The sequence below is a fragment of the Pongo pygmaeus genome, chromosome 8 (assembly GCF_028885625.2).
Source record: "Pongo pygmaeus isolate AG05252 chromosome 8, NHGRI_mPonPyg2-v2.0_pri, whole genome shotgun sequence".
NCBI classification, from domain to species: Eukaryota; Metazoa; Chordata; class Mammalia; order Primates; family Hominidae; genus Pongo; species Pongo pygmaeus.
The window spans coordinates 65,218,966-65,237,379 of record NC_072381.2 but is presented as its reverse complement, the minus strand read 5'-3'; the positions used below and the strand labels follow the sequence as shown (position 1 = coordinate 65,237,379).

At 39.3% G+C, this 18,414-nt stretch overlaps 1 protein-coding gene and 1 long non-coding RNA gene across 16 annotated transcripts in view; one reads left to right on the top strand and one right to left on the bottom strand.

Moving 5' to 3' along the window:
- The window catches only part of KCNMA1 (potassium calcium-activated channel subfamily M alpha 1), a 768,905-nt gene that overhangs the window by 247,327 nt on the left and 503,164 nt on the right, over positions 1 to 18,414 (bottom strand). For all 15 annotated transcript variants that reach the window (XM_054435608.2, XM_054435610.2, XM_054435633.2 and 12 more), the window contains one exon: positions 4,242 to 4,317. In XM_054435608.2, coding sequence (XP_054291583.1) covers positions 4,242 to 4,317 — 76 coding nt within the window. The remainder of the gene's footprint in view (positions 1 to 4,241; positions 4,318 to 18,414) is intronic.
- On the top strand, positions 5,243 to 6,108 carry LOC129006196 (uncharacterized). The gene is made up of 2 exons (XR_008491939.1): positions 5,243 to 5,467; positions 5,667 to 6,108. It is a non-coding gene; the product is annotated as an uncharacterized LOC129006196 (long non-coding RNA).

The following is an 18,414-nucleotide window of genomic DNA, read 5'->3' as shown; positions in this document are numbered from 1 at the left end:
CCCAATTTGCACTGCCTAAGGCCATGCCCTAATACCTCTTCCCTGGACTACTGCCTCCTAATTGGTCTTATGGTCTATGAGGTCTTTGATGCTTCAACCCCATTCTCTCTACAACTGCTGGAATAGTGGATCTTTCTAAAATGTCAGTCTAACCACATTTCCTCTCCTGATTAAAATCCTTCAACAGCTCTCCTTTGTTCTCAGTAAAGTCCATGAATCTAAGAACCTGCATGATTTGGCCTCTCCCTGCATATCTCTTGCAGTCTCCATATAGAACACTCTTCTTTACAAACTTTATCTTGGAGCTACTTCTAAGTTCATGCGAGTGGTAATGTTTTAGTTTCAAAAACACCTCCCAAAACCATATTGGTTAGGTACATGATGACTCATGCATATCATGGAATGCTATGTGAGAAACAAAAGGTGACATAGTAGATGTAATAGTTATCTCAAAGTAGTGTGATGTGGAGGCAATTTTACTTTATCCTTTATGATTTTGTGTGTTGTTGCAATGTTTACCATGAATATATTTTAAAAATTAGAGGAAACAGGCTGGGCACAGTGGCTCACACCTGTAATCCCAGCACTTTGGGAGGCCAAAGTGGGCAGATCACCTGAGGTCAAAAGTTCGAGACCAGCGTGGCCAACATGGTGAAACCCTGTGTCTACTAAAAATACAAAAAGTAGCCAGGTGTGGTGGCAGGCTCCTGTAATCCCAGCTACTTGGGAGGCTGAGGCAGGAGAATGGCTTGAACCCAGGAGACGGAGTTTGCAGTGAGCTGAGATCACGCCCAGCCTGGACAACAGAGTGAGAGTCTATCTCAAAAAAAAAAAGAAAGAAAAGAAAAATTAGAGGAAACAATAAGGAAATTCCCATTTTGGAAAAAATTGCTGAGTGATCCATGTTTTAGTCATCAATATTTACCACAGTCAATGAGATGTGGAAATACAGCCTTTAAACACAGCTGCTGACTTTCCTCTGACAGTAGAATAAGTGTTCTAGCACCTGTGTGTTAGATCGCCAGTTTGCAGGGCAATTGAGAAACTGCCAAAACCTCAGATAGTGAGAGGGAGTCTCCTTGTCTCCCCTTTAATTGGCCCGTTTCAGGCTATGGAGTATTCTAGGCCCCCTGTGGGCTTGCAGTTTGGGAAAGGGCCCTGATGCTGGTCACATAACTGTGATTTGCCCATTTCATCCTATGCACTTTAATTTTCCTTCTGCTGCCTTCTTAATTCTTTATAAATCTTTCTGCCCACATTATGCTTCTCTGCCTTGTTTTTTTCAGCTCTTGGCCCAGTGAGGCAGCCAAACTACTGGAAATGAAACAGCAACTCCAAATCATTATTTCAAATCACATTGCAAAGCCTTCATCCCTGCCTAATGCCACAGATTGGCAAGAATTCACCGCCAAAGAGAGACAGACAAAATCTCCCTAAAGACAATTACATGGGTCCCCCAACCCACCCTCCTGGAAGGACCGCTATGAAAGCAGCAGAGTATGGAAGAGTCACAGGGGAACCACTCAAAAGTCCAAAACCCTTCAAAAGCCAAGGCTGCACTTTCTCTGGGACAGAACTTTGGGATCCACACTTGGGGATGCCCAAAAGGAAGGAGCCAAGATTAGCCAGGCCGGCACCTGTAGAGAGAATGGCCTCAGAGAGTTGTCCTAAAGCTTCTAGATTTCTTACAATTACATGACATTTGCTTCTGTGCCTGGTGACCTGGCCTTTCCTACCCTCTTAACCTCATCCTCCTCTTTCCATCACAGAACGCTTAATGTCCAGGAGTGCAGAATTACCCAAAGTTTCCCCAAGTGCTATGCTCTCACACCAGTGTGCTGTTAGCAGCTTCCTTGATTAGAAGTCAACCCCCACCCTACCCGTCACGTGCCCAGCCCCACGAGGATGACACTTAAGTTTTCTACAAGGCTTACCTAAAAGTAACCTTCTCCTCGAAAAGATCCTTGACTGCCCCACAACTCAGGCTAAGCCCAGCTTAGTTACTCCCCTCTCAATCCCTGGGCATGCTGACATCAGCATTAACCACACCGTCAGGCAGCCTGGCCCCCTACGCAGCAAGTTCTCTGACAGCAGGACTCCTAGCACCCACCTTGCTGCTGATACCAACGGGTGCTCACTCCAGGCTTGCTGAATTATCTCAAACATCTGGTTATGACCATAAGTGAAGGGAACTCTGAAAACCCAGGTTGTGGGTTTGTGGTGAAAAGCACCCTCTAACAACAAGAGTTTCATATAGTGGGAAGTGGGGTGCTGGAGAAAGGCTGTTTTGGGGCCCAGATGGCAGATGCCCAGCCAGCCTTCCACCCCGTAACTCTTCCCTAGGGCCGTTCTCTCCCTCGTCCCCTGGCTGGCTGCTTCAGCTTCCCGGCTCTGCACTGAGAGAGGAGGCACTGAGTGCAGTTGGCAGGTGAGCTGACCACCAGGGATGCCACAGCCACTTCCCGCATCCAAAGGAAAGAGAGGTGAGTGTCCTAGCAGGAGGTCAGAAAAAGATATTCAGATGGTCCATCATTTTCTCAAGTTCTAAAATGGTCCAGGGAGTTGACAGTATTCTTCAGAGCGATGGAACCTTCTAAAAATGCTGGCATCAGAGAATAAAAATCCCCCTAACATATGATGTAATTGTGAAACAGGGAGAGACAGACACTACCCGATGTTAGAGAGTGTCACAAAGCGCCATCCCTACCAAAAAAATAAGTGTCTCTTAAGGACAAGGCTCTATGCTTGGTGCTGGGTACTCATGCATTCCACCTTTAAAACACAGTCTAGTGGAGTGAATCTGACATAGGTAAATATTGGAGAGATGCTAGCCTCATTGATCATTTACATTTCAAAAGTAATATGATTCTAGCACGTAGAAGAATAATTAAACGGCAGAAATCAAGGTTATTGACACTCAGACAAATATGAAGAAATACAATATTCACTGTATGTGAATAATATTACATTATTGCTAATAAATAGAGGACTGATGAATTCTTATCTCAGGATAGTGAACAGTAAAAGGCAGGAGGACATACTGTTAAAGACTTCGGTGCCATTGGATTCTCTTTTTCTTTTCAACTTGGCTAATAGAAAGTGAATTTGACCTCACAGTCACACAGATGAGCAGTCAGAGAGAGGAAACCAATTTGGAATTAAAGCAAAATAAAATAAACAAGCAAAAAAAACACTAACACCCAAGGAGTAAAGCCAATCATAGGTTGAATTTGTTGGCTGTGTCAGGTTCATTCAGGAAGCTGGGTCCCAGCCTGTGTTACCAGGAAAATGATGCTGAATCTAATCCTCAAAACTACAGATATATTAATTACAAATCACGAAATATGGAGGTGTCCTGTTTTTAATCATTTATCAAATGCATGAAGGGCAAGCAAAGAGGAAATGGAACATTAGAAGTGAGCTTCTTAGAGTGTAATTTCCTAGAAGAGAAATTTATGGCCTGTACTCATTCTCCATTAGAGCACATCTAACCTCTTTTATTAGTTTATTCATCAGGACAGCCCTGGTTTCAGGACAGCTCTGCAAGCCGGCAGGTCATCAGGAAAGGGATCCTCTGGGGGCTTTTCCTCCTGGTCCAGTTGTGTTTTCCAGATCATAACGCAGTTAACAGAAGTATTCATGGTGCATTCGGCAGGAGGTTTGTAGGTTTTCCCCCAAAAGGCAATTCACAGAGCAAGCCCCAAGGGCTATATGGATATAAAGTGAACATCTAAAATGTGCTTTGAAATGAAATGATTTTCTGTTTGCTGTATGAGGTTTGTGATTGCCTCTCACAGCATTGCTTCTATTGCCTTTACGACTGGGTTCAATTTCTTATTTAGTGATGTAATAAAGGGGCGATTTAGAATCTGGCAGCAAGGACTTCCCAATCAATGAGCAAATCTATCCCTCATTCACTGTGCATCTCTCCCCTTGACACCGTGGCTCTTATCTGGGCAACCCCACTGGGCACACAGACATCAGCTATGTGTCCCTAAAATTGTCCCTACTTCCCCGCATGCACAGCTATTTCTTTCTTTTCACCACATAGTTCCCTGGCCCTGCAGAAGAGAGCAACTCAAACCCTACTCTGGGTTTTCTCTCCTTCTCTGTGTTAGATCACTCTTTCTGTGAATAATATAACGATTAATAATGTCATTGTGATGAAAGCAAGCACACCTGATATTTGCAACTTGGCATAGGGGACTGGAATGAAAAAAACATGACGAAGAACATCTTACCTTGTTTTAAGAATATTCAGAAACTGCAAAATTTCTGAAAACTGTATCAGTCTCAGAGCTCTTAAAAATCTCAAACCTGGAAAAAAGAATGAAATAGAGATGCATTATTTTCAATGCGTGATTTTAATGTTCACAGTCTGCCGTTTGATTTACAGTTCCCAAGGGTCGAAGGGATGGGAAGTTCTTGCAGAAGATAAACCAGCTGGTACCTCGGACATATTCCTTCATTCTGATTCTTGACTGGTTTAATCTCAACTGGGAAATGGACTTTCTCTTTATAAAGGTGGCCTGTTCGGAACCTCTTCAGAGGAAGGGCTCATGGGGAGAAGCCAGGTTAATGAGACTTTTCATTTGGTGATCTCTGATTGAAAGCACTGTTTCTAAGTTACCTAGTTATCTGGCAGTATTTTGTCTCTGAAAAATCCTAGGAATTGTGATAGCTCAGGGTAACCCTTGTGCTAAGAGCAGATTGAGAATAAATCGGATAACCTTATGTCTTTGATGGATTTTATTTTTTATCTTTATCTTCAGCCCTGATAAAATGAAGAGTACAGCTCACAGTGTTATCTGTTTTCTACAAACTTCTATATTTTCCTCCCAATTAAAAAAAAAGATCAGTGAGATATCGCACCCCACAACTTCAGAATTCAAAATTTATATAATTCCCCTTTTATTAAGTGTTAAGATAAATGGTTTGTCCTTTCTAAATCAACAACCTCTCTTGAATGGGAAAGAAGCATCAGCGTTTAGGTGGCAGAAGAAAGATGGAGAAGGAAAACACATCAAGGACATTTTAAAAATGCAAATTATTATGTTTTAATAGCTAAGAGTGAATTATATTTCTGTTCAGGTGACATTCATGAGTCAAAACATTCAGAGTCAGTCCTGGGCTATAACAATTTGGCTATCGTGCAAGGGAATTACTTACAAAATGCTGGTTTGTCACCGCTTTGAGACATATTGAATGTCACACCCACTCCCAAGGGGATTTTCTTTTGCAGACTTTCTAGAAGCATTTGATTAAGCACCGCCACATGCCAAAGGCAGTGCGAAGCCCTCCAGTGCACTGAGTTGACAGACAACTCCACGCCCGTGGGTGGGGCTTTGTTCTCCCACACCTGTGAGCCAGTAAAGGGCAGCCTAGGTCACAGTGGTGGGAAGAAATCCTTACTACCTCCTACTTGAACAAGGAGTACACTAACTGCGCCCAACATGGAGCTGTTTAGGTAATAAGGGAAAATTAACTTAAAGTTCATGGGGTGGGGGAAAATCTGACTGTACAAGGAAAGAGGGAGAAAAGGATTGGCTCAAAAAAAAAATTTCTCATCTGAAAAGGATTAACCATCATGAACAGAAGACTTTTTCTGAAAACATTCTCCTTCTATGCTAAATAATACTTATATAACTTTTATTAAATAATTGCAGAGATGAGACAGGATGTTGATGAAATAAAAAGGCTCACGGCCAAAAGCACAGTCGTAACTGAGCTGATGAAAGGCTGACTTAGCACTGCTGAAAACCGACCACGGCGCAGAGTACAAAACTAAGAAGTCATCTCAGAAAGCAGAGAAAATAAGAGAAAGGGAGAAAAAAAAAAGATGAAACTTCAGAAAATAGAAACACAGCAGAGATCACAGAGATCCAACCCATGGATAAAATATGTTCCAAAGGGAAGTCAAAACATCACATTGATCATAAGCAAAGGCCAGGACATAACAGAAAAGAACTTTTGAGATACGAAAAAATGACTGGAGACTAAAAGATAAAATGAAGGATCAGTTCTTAGAGACCAATGCCAAGAAGCATCTGGCTTTTCATTTTCACATTTCAAGTATTAAAATCAAGCAATAAAAATAAACCACCAGTGTTGATGGGGTTATTTACCATTAATGTAACTAAGATAATTATATTTAACAATAAGTGTTAAATGGAAATTGGGCAATTTTCAGAATTTTTAGACAAACAGAATCTGACCCAAGGTTTTTATACCCAGTCAAGTGGTTGTTCAAGAATAAAAGTAACAAAAAAATTTTCAAATTTTAAGGTCTCAAAAAATACATTGTTTGTTCAGTGTGCGCATAAAGTTTCCGAAGAGGTTCACAAGACTTGCTAAATCAGAATGGGAGGGGGCAAGGGCTGGAAATTAAATTTATAACAGACTCTACTGCTGGTCCTAACCTTCCAGCCCAACCTAGACTGTTATCTCCTACCAGTATCACTGTCGCATATTGCTGAGCTAAAACAACAAATGTAGAAACGTGGAGTAGAAGGCGACTGGCAGCACTGAAACTATGGAAGATAACAACACTCTTCCATGTTACTCGAGGGATACATTCCAAGACCTCCCAGTGGATGCCTGAAACCTCAGATAGTGCCAAATCCTATATGTATTATATACACACACCTATGGTAAATTTTAACTTACAAATTAGCACAGGAAGGGATTAACAATGGCAATAATAAAATAGAACAATTATGACAATATGTACCAGCATCACTATACTTGCGCTTTGGGGCCATTATTAAGTAAAATAAGGGTTAGTTGAACACAGGTAACATGGGTTACAGCAAGACATGGGTCTGCCCACTGAAGGGCACTGAGAGACTAATGGCCAGGGAGTGCAGATGGCATGAATGTGCCAGACGAAGGGAGAATTCTTGTCCCAGTTGGGACCAAGCAGGACAGCATGCAACTTAAAACTTATGAATTGTTTATTTCTAGAATTTTCTATTTAATATTTTCAGACTACAGTTGCCTGGGGGTAACTGAAACCTCAGGAAGCAAAACCATAGATAAGAGGCACTCCTGTAGAAATACACGCTAGCAATATATTAGCCGCTTAGGGTTTAATCCTGAACATTCTGTGTGTGCATAGATATGTTTTTATTTATGAAACTAAAAATAGAATACAAACAACCTGAACTTCAAACTGGATTTCTTCTTTTTATCTTTAAACGATGGTGTTTGTATCATATATCCAGTGCTGATCGGCAGCTTGCCACATTTGAGTGAGTTACACAAATATAGTAGAATAAAAGCTTTTCTTTTAATTAAGGTGCATGAAAGTAAGGGCAGGAAAGAAATGAATGCAGAGGCCACAGGGTCCTATACTCTTGCTAGACACAAACTACAGATCTAGCTCTGAGCACCTTCTTAACAAAAGAAAGCAGGGAGACAGGATAAGATTAATAGTGTATACATATGAGAGAAAAACAAACGGGCTTGCAGGAGAATCATTTATTTTTCCCAACATGGAGACCAGAGGGAAATGTCTCCTTGCAAAAGGGACCCAGGGTGATGCAGGAGCAAGACCGCTGTGAGCTGAACAAGGGTGGCCTTTGCTTATTTGACTGCCTCATACTGGGCATTTTTATGGCACTGAGTTTCATTAACGCAAATGAGTCAATGAAGTTCTCCATAGGTTAAAAAAGCCAATCTACATTTTATCCTCAGATCAAGCCAGACTATCTGGAGAAATGGTTGGTCTTTCAGGAATCATTCACAATAGCTTCTGTATTAGTCCGTTCTCACTCTGCTAATAAAGACATACCCGAGACTGGGTAATTTATAAAGGAAAGAGGTTTAATTGATTCAGTTCCACAGGTCTGAAGAAGCCTCAGGAAACTTACAGTCATGGCAGAAGGGGAAGCAAACACATCCTACTTCATATGGTGGCAGGAAGGAGAAGTGTTGAGCATAAGAGGGAAAAGCCCCTTATAAAACCATCAGATCTCGTGAGAACTCACTCACTATCACGAGAACAGCAGCATGGGGGTAACTGCCCCCATGATTCAATTACCTTCCACAGGGTCCCTCCTACAACATGTGGGTATTATGGGAACTACAATTCAAGATGAGATTTGGGTAGGGACACACCAAACCATATCAGCTTCCTAACTCTTTCTGCCCTGGACCCCTTGTGGTCTCTGCTCAGAAGCCTCCAGTGCCCCCCATTTCACACAGAGTAAAAGTCAAAGTCCTTCAAAGGCCTAAAGCAACAGCACCCCACCACCAGCACTATCTCCTTTTGGATATGAGGGCTTCCTACTGCCACTCCTACTACTGTCCGCTGACGTGGCAGATATCTTCAGTGACCCTTGAACACACAGGCATGCTAGTGCCCCAGGGCCTCTGCACATGCAGCCTCTCTGCCTGGAATGCTGTTTGCCAGATGCCCATATGGCATACTCCCTCACCTCCTTCGGGTTCTCACTCAATGTCCCTTGATCAGCATGACTTTCCCTGGCTACCCTACCTAAACATGCAACTCCTCCCACACCACCCGTGCAACTCCCTATCCTCTTTCCTGCTTCACTTTTCTCCTCAGCATGAAGCACTAGCACCTCGGTTATGTGGTTACTTTCTGTCTCCCTCTCTGTAGCATCAGCTCTACAAGGGGAGGGGCTGATGTCTGTTTTGTTCAGGGCTATATTTCCAACATTGAACATACTGTCTGGCATAAGGTGAAGGCTCAATAAATCCTTGTTTGAACTGAATGAGTGAATCAAAGCTTTGAGAAAGAATTAGATGGCGGAGTTAAAGGTTAGATAATCCACATTCAGAATTCTGAGACTATATGTTGCCTACTAAAGGGAAAAGCCACAAGCCCTGCAGGGTCCCCTGAGAGAGGTCAGGGCTGCACTCTTGGGAAGTAGAAAGTAGCCTCATCAGGGAAAAGCCTTAACCAACGACCACTCTGGCTATACCCAGAAAGAGCCCAGAAGACTACAGACGTGACTTCAGGCTAAGAGAGGAGACCAAGATAAGAGAGGTGAGAGAGGGAACTCTTTGATGACAGTTATTCATCTTCTCTATTTTATAATATTTTTATTATTTTTATTTTATAAAATCTCTGAAATAAATGATTTTCTAAGGCAACACAAAATAGCTGTAATAGAGTTGTGAAGAAGAAAATGTGTATGTACCAAAAGCCAGGAATTACATGCCCTCCCCAAAAGTTTCCAGGTTCAGAGAGTTTTACAAGTGAGTTTTTTACAGTTTCAAAAAATAGTAAACTTCTCTATCTATTCTCTATTATATGACCAAGTCTTAAAAATGGACTTATCTGTGTTTTTCCACGCTCTGTATTGGTTTAGAAAGTTGGCATTACCTCGACACAAGTTCCCCATGCATTTTTTTTTTTAAATAGCAAGCTTATCACACTAATGACTAACAACAATAATCCTAAATAAAATACTAGGGTATCATATCCAGCACTGCATTAAATGAATAAAAGACATGAGCTATAGCGGATGCTGTAGGGTACACCCAGATCCCCTCTTCAGGGACCTTATTTGTCCCGGGCTCTTGAAGAGTGACCTGCTAAAGGCTCAGAGCTAGTCCCTTCATGAGAACTGCCCTCTGCTACAAGGAGCTGCCTCACCTGGGGCTACATCCCTGTCAGTGGTGGTGCCCCCGACCACACACACACACACAAAGCCTGGCTGATGTAGGGACAAAGGTCAGCTGCCTTGACTCAATTTGGGATAACTCTGAAGGACCATCTAGTGGCACTGTTTCCTGTGGGATGGGCTGAGGCTTCCCAGGCAGCTACACCCAGCCTGAGTTCTCCACCCTTATTCCCTCACAGGCATGGGCATTAAATCCTACCCTGGTGATCTGCATACCGGAAGACAGAGCATTCTAAGAGTCCATGTGGGTATACTGGAGGCACTCAGTAAATGGTAATTTCATCATATGAAGGTGGAGAATTACAATAGCATAGGAGTGTACACACGCCACAGAAAAGTCATCAAGATGGACCAGAAAGACACACAAACACACACACACACACACACACACAGTACATATAGTGTTACTGTTATTTTAAATTACTGGTGAAATGATGATGTTGACAATGACATCAATCTACTATTATTGATGATATCTAGTATATTTAATTACTTACACACACTGAAACTTCTTTTTTAAAAAATACGTACCACAGAAGAAAATAGCTAAGGAGAAACAAATGAGACAGTGTATCCAGCACGGTTTGAAAGCAACAGAGCCAGGTTTTACCCCAAATGTGACAAACTCCACAAAGCCCAAGCTTCTAGCCACTGCCCTGTACAGACTTCAGCCAGTCATTTCCAATTCAGACATTAGGACTCAAGCACACACTTTCAAGACTTGTGATACGCCTTGCCAACTTGTCCTCACAATTTGCATTCCCTTCAGTATGCAAATGATCTTTTGCCTGTATTCCCACTGGATTGAGTACTGTGATAGAGAAAATAGGAAGGAAGGAAGGGAGGAAGGAAGGAAGGAAGGAAGGAAGGAAGGAAGGAAGGAAGGAAGGAAGGAAGGAAGGAAGGCAGGCAAGAAGGGAGAGAAGAAGAGAAGGCAGGAAGACAGGAGGGGAAGGAGAGAGGGAAGGAGGGTAAGAATCCCAATTTGAGGTCGGGCATGGTGGCTCATGCCTGTAATCCCAACACTTTGGGAGACTGAGGTGGACTGATCACTTGAGGTCAGGAGTTCGAGACCAGCCTGGCCAACATGGTAAAACCCTGTCTCTACTAAAAATACAAAAAATTAACCAGGTGTGGTAGTATGTGCCTGTAATCCGAGCTACTTGGGAGGCTGAGGCAGGAGAATCACTTGAACCTGGGAGGTGGAAGTTGCAGTGAGCTGAGATCTCACCACTGCACTGAAGCCTGGGGTAAAGAGTGAGAGTCCGTCTCAAAAAAATTAAAAATTAAGAAATTTAAAAAAATTTTTTTAAATTAAAAAAAAAATCCTGATTTCATAGACCCCAAATAAGAGCTCATGGCTGTTTTATTTTGCTTTTCTATCTTAACAAATGAAGCTAATTATTTTTTCATATACTTATTAGTCATTTTATTTTCTTCTTTAAAGTCTGCCTGTGTATTTATCTTATTTGCAGTAATATAATTGTGTTCTTATATAAAGAAGATTTTGTATACCATATATTATCTCCCACAGTTCGTCATTCTTCTCAATTTGGCTTAAAGTATTTTTCCTACTGCCAAATTTTACTTAAGGTGGATTTGTTTCCCCCTGAATTCTAAAATATATCAATCTTTCCACCACGTTCCCTTTTTTTTTAATATCCAAAAAAAGGCCATCCCCATCATACAGATTTTTTTTTTTTTTTTTACTGCATCTATATTTTTTTTCTTTGTACTTTTAGGGCACTGGTTCTGGACTTTGACTGTACTTTAAATCACCTGGGAAACTTTCAGAATTGTTGACACCTGGGTCTCAGCACCCCCCACTACCTGCATTCTGATTTAATGGGCGTGGGGTACATTCAAGCAGAGGGAGTTTTAAGGCTCCGGAGTGATTCTAATGAGCCATCCAGGTTGAGAAGCATTGCAAACTTTTTCTGTAAATGAACATACAGTAAATATTAATAAATATTTTAGGTTGAGAAGCATTGCAAACTTTTTCTGTAAATGAACATATAGTAAATATTAATAAATATTTTAGGCTGTCACAATGACTCAACTTTGCTGTAAATAATAGGAAAACAAATAGGTATGACCATATTCCAGTGAAATGTTACTCGTATAAATAGGCCATGGGCACTAATTTGCTACACTTGCTTTGGAGGCATGGGATTCAAATCCATTGTGCACATGAATCACCTGGCATTTGTAAACATCCAGATTCTGACTCAGTGGGTCTCAGATGGGACCTGATACTCTGCATTTCTAACAAGCTCTAAGCTGTTGTCAATGCTGTTGGTCAGAAGACCACACTTTGGGAAAACAAGGCTGCAAGGCAGCGGTCCCCAGATTTCTCTGCCATTGCAATCACCTGAGGATTTTAAAGAAATACTGAGGCCTGCTTCCCACCAGATTCAATGGGTCTGGGATACAAGCTGGGCATCAGAATTTTTATAAATTCTGATTCAAGTGTGCAGCCAAGTTTGGGAACCAGTGGTTCAGAATATATTTTCTTTTCTCTAACCTTTAATTTGTTAATCCGTTTTGATGTATTTATTTATTTTAGTTAATAGTGAGCCAAAAGGACCAAGCTTTATTTTTCTAATCAAGAAGATTCTAATGTACAGCCAGATGATGGATGATGATGAGTTCAGTGTACAGCCAAGTTTGGGAATCACTGCTTTAGAGTATCTTTTATCTTCTTTTTTTAATCTCTAACTTGTTAATCCATCTTGATGTATTTATTTATTTTGGCTAGTAGTATGCCAAAAGGAGAACGCTTTATTTTTTCTCCAAATAGCAAATTTCCGTTAACCCGAGTAATCACTTGAGTAATTTAAAACCAGTAATCTACCCTCTAAGCACACTACCAGTCTATTTAAATCAATTTTAAAGAACATACTGGCTAACTAGAAGTTAAATCAATAATACAATAAGAGATTATTTATAAAACAAAGCATTCAGCTTAAGATTTTTGGGGAAAAGTAGTCCTGACAATAGGAGAAAGCTGATTTTTTAGTTTAGTGTTTATGACTAAATAACCAGAAAACCAATAAATACAAAAAAATTTTTAAAAATCTGTAGAATTTTATGGGAGCAAACAACAGCAACAAGAAAACAAAATAAAGTTCTGGCTGATCCAATAAAAAAAGAAAAAAAATTATCCACAATGATATTCTAATAAATCTGTGAAAAACCTCAGTGAGAGGGATGACTTTCTGAAAAATATAAACTTTGAAACTTGACACACACAAAAAAGAAATCCATTATAGGATAACAATTGAGATACAAATTGAAATATATAGTAACAGCTTCCCTTAAAGACTCTGCACCCATATATAATTTATGATTAAATTATTGTACATACATTTCATTAAAATTCTAAACTGTTCCATAATACAAAACGAGATCTAAAGCTACTAACTTATATTATAAAATAAACATAAACTGAGGACCAAAAACTGACTCTCAAAGCACAAAAATAAAGTAGAAATGGCCCTCAACTTACAATGGTTCAACTTACGATTTTCTGACTTTTCAGTGGTGCAAAAGTGATACCTATTCACCAGAAACCATACTTTAAGTATTCACACAACCATTCTGTTTTTCACTTTCAGTACAGTATTCAATAAATTACACGAAATTTTCAGCACTTTATTATAAAATATGCTTTGTGTTAGATGATTTTGCCCAACTGTAGGTAATGTAAGTGTTCTGAGCATGTTTAAGATAGGGTAGGCTCAGCTATGATGTTTGGTAGGTGAGGGGTATTAAATGCATTCTCAAACTTAAAACATTTTCAGTTTATGATGGGCTTGTGAGGACGTAACTCCATGGTTAAGTTGAGAAGCATCTGTATTCTAATATCACTAAGATCACAGATGCCAAAATTCTGTATATAATACCAACATAAATTATTCATCAATGAATTAAAATGATAATCCAGAGCATTCTAGTTAAACATAGCAGATGGATCACAATGGTTTATGTCTGCCCCCTCTCAAAACTTCACTAAAGTAATACAAATGTTGAGGGGGTAGGAAACAGCAGAATCCCACAAGAATAAAAAGAATGGAAGAGCAGATTACAACACAGAAGAGACAAACACAAAACGTGGGTAGATACTCTGTTAGAAACTGACTTGGCATACATATATATGTATTTATTTATATTTATATAAACATATACATATATTTTCCATGTATATATTTCCATAATGAGAAAGAAAGACATATACACACACATATGTATATCTCCACAATGATAAACAGAATATTAAAAATGTCTTTGGTCAATACATAAAGACTGAGGTTGATGGGGGGTGGGTGGGATGCAGAGATCACAGTGAAGAAGAAAACAACCATCCAAAAGGTGAAATGAAGTGGCTGACCCTGGGAAGAGGGAGGCTGTGACAATAACACTGATTGACTGGGGTGCCAAAGAGGAGTAGTCAGTACATGGCAGCAAGTACATACACTTCAGGTGTTAAAATAGAGCAATATCCTGAGTAAACTGTAACTCTTGGAAGAAACATACTGTCTCTACAGCTGTAAGACCAGTTACCGAATAGAAACACACCGTAGCATATCTCAGTACTCCCCAGACAAACTGCAACACACAAAGACAGCATTCACATATAGGCTAAGAGAAAATCTCAAATGCAAAGATAAGCACAAAACAGGCCAAGCACGGTGGCTCACACCCGTCATCTCAGAACTTTGGAAGGCTGAGCAAGACTCCATCTCCAAACAAAAAAACACTGTCAAGTACACCTACATATATATAACCACATGGATGAATCACACAGGCGTAACATTGAGAGAACGAGGCCTGACACAGAGTCATTCTATATGACCCAGTTATATGAAGTTCAAAACTGGGCAAAACTGATATATGGTCAGGAAAGTGGTTACCTTTGTGGGGTGTAGTGACTAGAAGGTTGCCAGGCGAAGGGACTAGGGGGTGACGGGCAATAATGACTGTTTCTTGAGCTGAGCGTTGGCTTCTCAAATGCATTCCCTTCGTGAAAATTCATCCAGCTGTTGCCAGGCACGGTGGCTCACACCTGTAATCCTAGCACTTTGGGAGGCTGAGGCAGGTGGATCACTTGAGGTCAGGAGTTCAAGACCAGCCTGGCCAATGTGATGAAACCCCATCTCTACTAAAAATTCAAAAATTAGCTGGGCATGGAGGCAGCCACCTGTAATCCCAGCTACTTGGGAGGCTGAGGCAGGAGAATCGCTTGAACCCGGGAGGCAGGGGTTGCAGTGAGCTGAGATCATGCCACTGCACTCCAACCTGGACAACAGAGCAAGACTCGGTCTCAAAAAAAAAAAGAAAAGGAAAGAAAAGAACTAAAGAATTGTCAAACATTTGAGGAAAGGCAACTTTCCTTCAAGAAATGCACATATTACACTTCAGGCCAACTGACCCTTAAGGATACAACATTAACAAAGCATTAAACAAAAACTGCTTTAGAAAAGCATTTGAAAAATATAAAGAGTTGTGAAAAACTATCGCAACTCAAAAAATCAACTAAATATCTTAGCAATTAAAATTTTGAACATCAAAATCTTAAAAGGCCAACTCAATAGAAGAATGGGCATAGCCACACAGCAAAGTAGAGGGCTGGACTATCACACAGCCATCTTCATACAAAGGGGCACAGGAATGAAAAGTACAAAAGAAAAACTAAGAGACCCAGAAAACAGGAAGAAAGTTTTCCACATCCATGTAATTGAGTTGCCAGAAGGAAAAAATGAAGGAAATAGAGAACAGGAAACATTTAAAATAACATTAAAGTGTCCTAGACTGAAAGAATGACCTGTATCCTCAGATTGGAAAGGTCTTTTAAGTGTCCAGCAGGTTAAATTTTTTTTTTTTTTTTTGAGACGGAGTCTGGCACTGTTGCCCAGGCTGGAGGGCAGTGGCACGATCTCGGCTCACTGCAAGCTCTGTCCCGCGGCCAGCAGGTTAAATTTTAAAAGACCTAAATCCAAGCATATTTTGGATAAATTTTATAACATCAATGTGAAGAAATAAATCCCTTGAAAGCAACAAGAGTCAAATTATTGTCACAATTCTCCTGGCTTCACTGGTTGCAAGAAAACAAAAGAAGGATATCTTTACAATTCTCAGGACAGATTAATTTGAACCAAGTAATATATACTTAGCCAGTTGAAAGAAAAATAAATCCAAAAGAAGTGAGATACAAGCAGCAACATGGAAAAGATAAAAGTAATGGATTCATTTATGTGTTGACTGAGTATGTTTTAAATGAATAAATAATAACGATGATCTAAAATTAAAATCTCTGGAAATACATGGAAGATGGAGGTGTGAAGGAGAGAGGGCAATGGGAAAAAGAAAGGTGTGCAGAAATTCTTGTCTTGATAGGATACAATCAATCATATATATTAACAGAAAAAAATTAAAGTATGTGTATCAAAACCTTAAGGATATAAATTCCACAGCCTAGAGGAAAAAAAAGGACAAAGGAATTTAATCAAATGGAGAAAAGAAAAAAAGAACAAAAACTTCAACCCATCCAATGAAAAGGAAAAAAAATAAATAAAAGGTATATTAATCAGAAAACACAGTTACAATAGCAAAAGAGTCCAAATATATTTGTAATCATAATAAAATTAAATTAAAATTACTTTCACCTATGGAAAGACAGAGATTCACATGATATGAAAACAACAACAATAATAAATTCCAGGCACATGCTATTTAAAAGACATACACTGCAAACAAGACACATAGAAAAGTTAGAAATGAAAGAATGGAAATTATGTGCCTGGCAAATGCTGACAAAAGAGGAACAAATAGAGCAATGATTATATCAAATAAAGTGGCAGCTACTGCAAAAAGTTATATAAAAATTATATATAAAATTATATATAAAAATGATATTAAAAAGAATAAAAAGTAATACCTCATATTGATAAAAGGAACAATCCACAAAGAATGTGTAACAAAAAAAACTTTATACACCTAACAGTATTCCTTTGAGATCAATAAAGCAAATATGACAAGAATGCACAAATATAGGATATTTAAGTAGCATTTAATCCCTTGGGATATATTCATATCTCTACGTATCTGAATGGATGGGCAGAAAGACACACACATATATTAATAAACTAGGAACACACATTCTTTAATAACAGCCATGAGCAGTCTCAAAAACTGACCACATATTAGGCCACAAAGAAATTTCATCAAAATCTAAAATGCAAAAATCATCTAAGTCACATTTACCACAAAGCAATAGAATAAGAAAGTAAAAAAAGAATGGCAACAATGACTAAGCAGTAGAGAAATAGACTCTATTTTATCAGAAGAATTTTATAGACAATAAAGAGGTCATCACAAATCAAAAGGAAGACAGGCATCATGCAATGATGGACCTCATACCATAATGACCATAATGGAAATAAGTTTGAGATGAATTAAAAATAATAAGGGACAGAAAAATTGAGGAAAATATAGGTATATATTATTAGCCCTCTGAAAAGAAGAATTTCTAATTTCATGTGTAAAAGGAGACATACAATCCTTGAAATACAGGCTCTGCCACCACCATAAAAACATCAAAATCCTGCATGGTTAACATCATAATAAACACAATATCCAATGAAAAAATAATCAAATATGATACAATAAGGATAAATTCTTTGTAATGTCAAAAGCATGTATGTAAAATACTATATCATTAGTTGATAAGTAGGCAAAAATCACAAACAGCTACATCATGAAGTAGAAAATATAACTAGTAAATAATCATTAAATAAATTAAATGAAACTATTTTATCTTAACTTGGTTCAAATAAAAAAATGTGCACCATATACAAAAACCAACTCATAATGAATTAATGACTTAAGATACAAAACTTTGAAACTACTAGAAGAAAGTATTGAGAAAGAGCCCCATGACAATGGTCTGGGCAATAATTTTTTGGAAATGACCCCTAAAACACAGGCAATAAAAGCAAAAATGGACAAAGAGGATTACATCAAACTAAAAAGCTTGGCCCAACAAAAGAAAGAATCAACAGAGTGAAGAGAGGCCGGGCGCAGTGGCTCACGCCTGTAATCTCAGCACTTTGGGAGGCCAAGGCGGGTGGATCACAAGATCAGGAGATCGAGACCATCCTGGCTAATATGGCGAAACCCCGTCTCTACTAAAAATACAAAAAATTAGCTGGGTGTGGTGGCGGGCACCTGTAGTCCCAGCTACTCAGGAGGCTGAGGCAGGAGAATGGCATGAACCCGGGAGGTGGAGATTGCAGTGAGCCGAGATCACGCCACTGCACTGCAGCCTGGGTGACAGAGCAAGACTCTGTCTCAAAAAAAAAAAAAAAAAAAAAAAAAAAGAAAGAAAGAAAGAATCAACGGAGTGAAGAGATAACCTACAGAAGACAACCTACAGAATGGGAGAAAAATATCTGAAAACTATACGTCTGATAAGGGCTTAATATTCAAAATATATAGAGAACACAACTCAATAGCAAGAAAGCAAATAGCCCAATTAAGAAACAGGCAAAGGACCTGAATATACATTTCTCAAAAGAAAAAATGCAAATAGCCAACAATAAATGTTTAAAATGTTTGACATCACTATTTATCAGGGAAGTGCAAATTAAAACTACAATGAACTATCACTTTACACCTGTTAGAAGGGTTATTATCGAAAAGACGAAAGATAAGTGTTGGTGAGGATGTGTGAAAAATGAACCCTTGCATACTGTTGATGGGA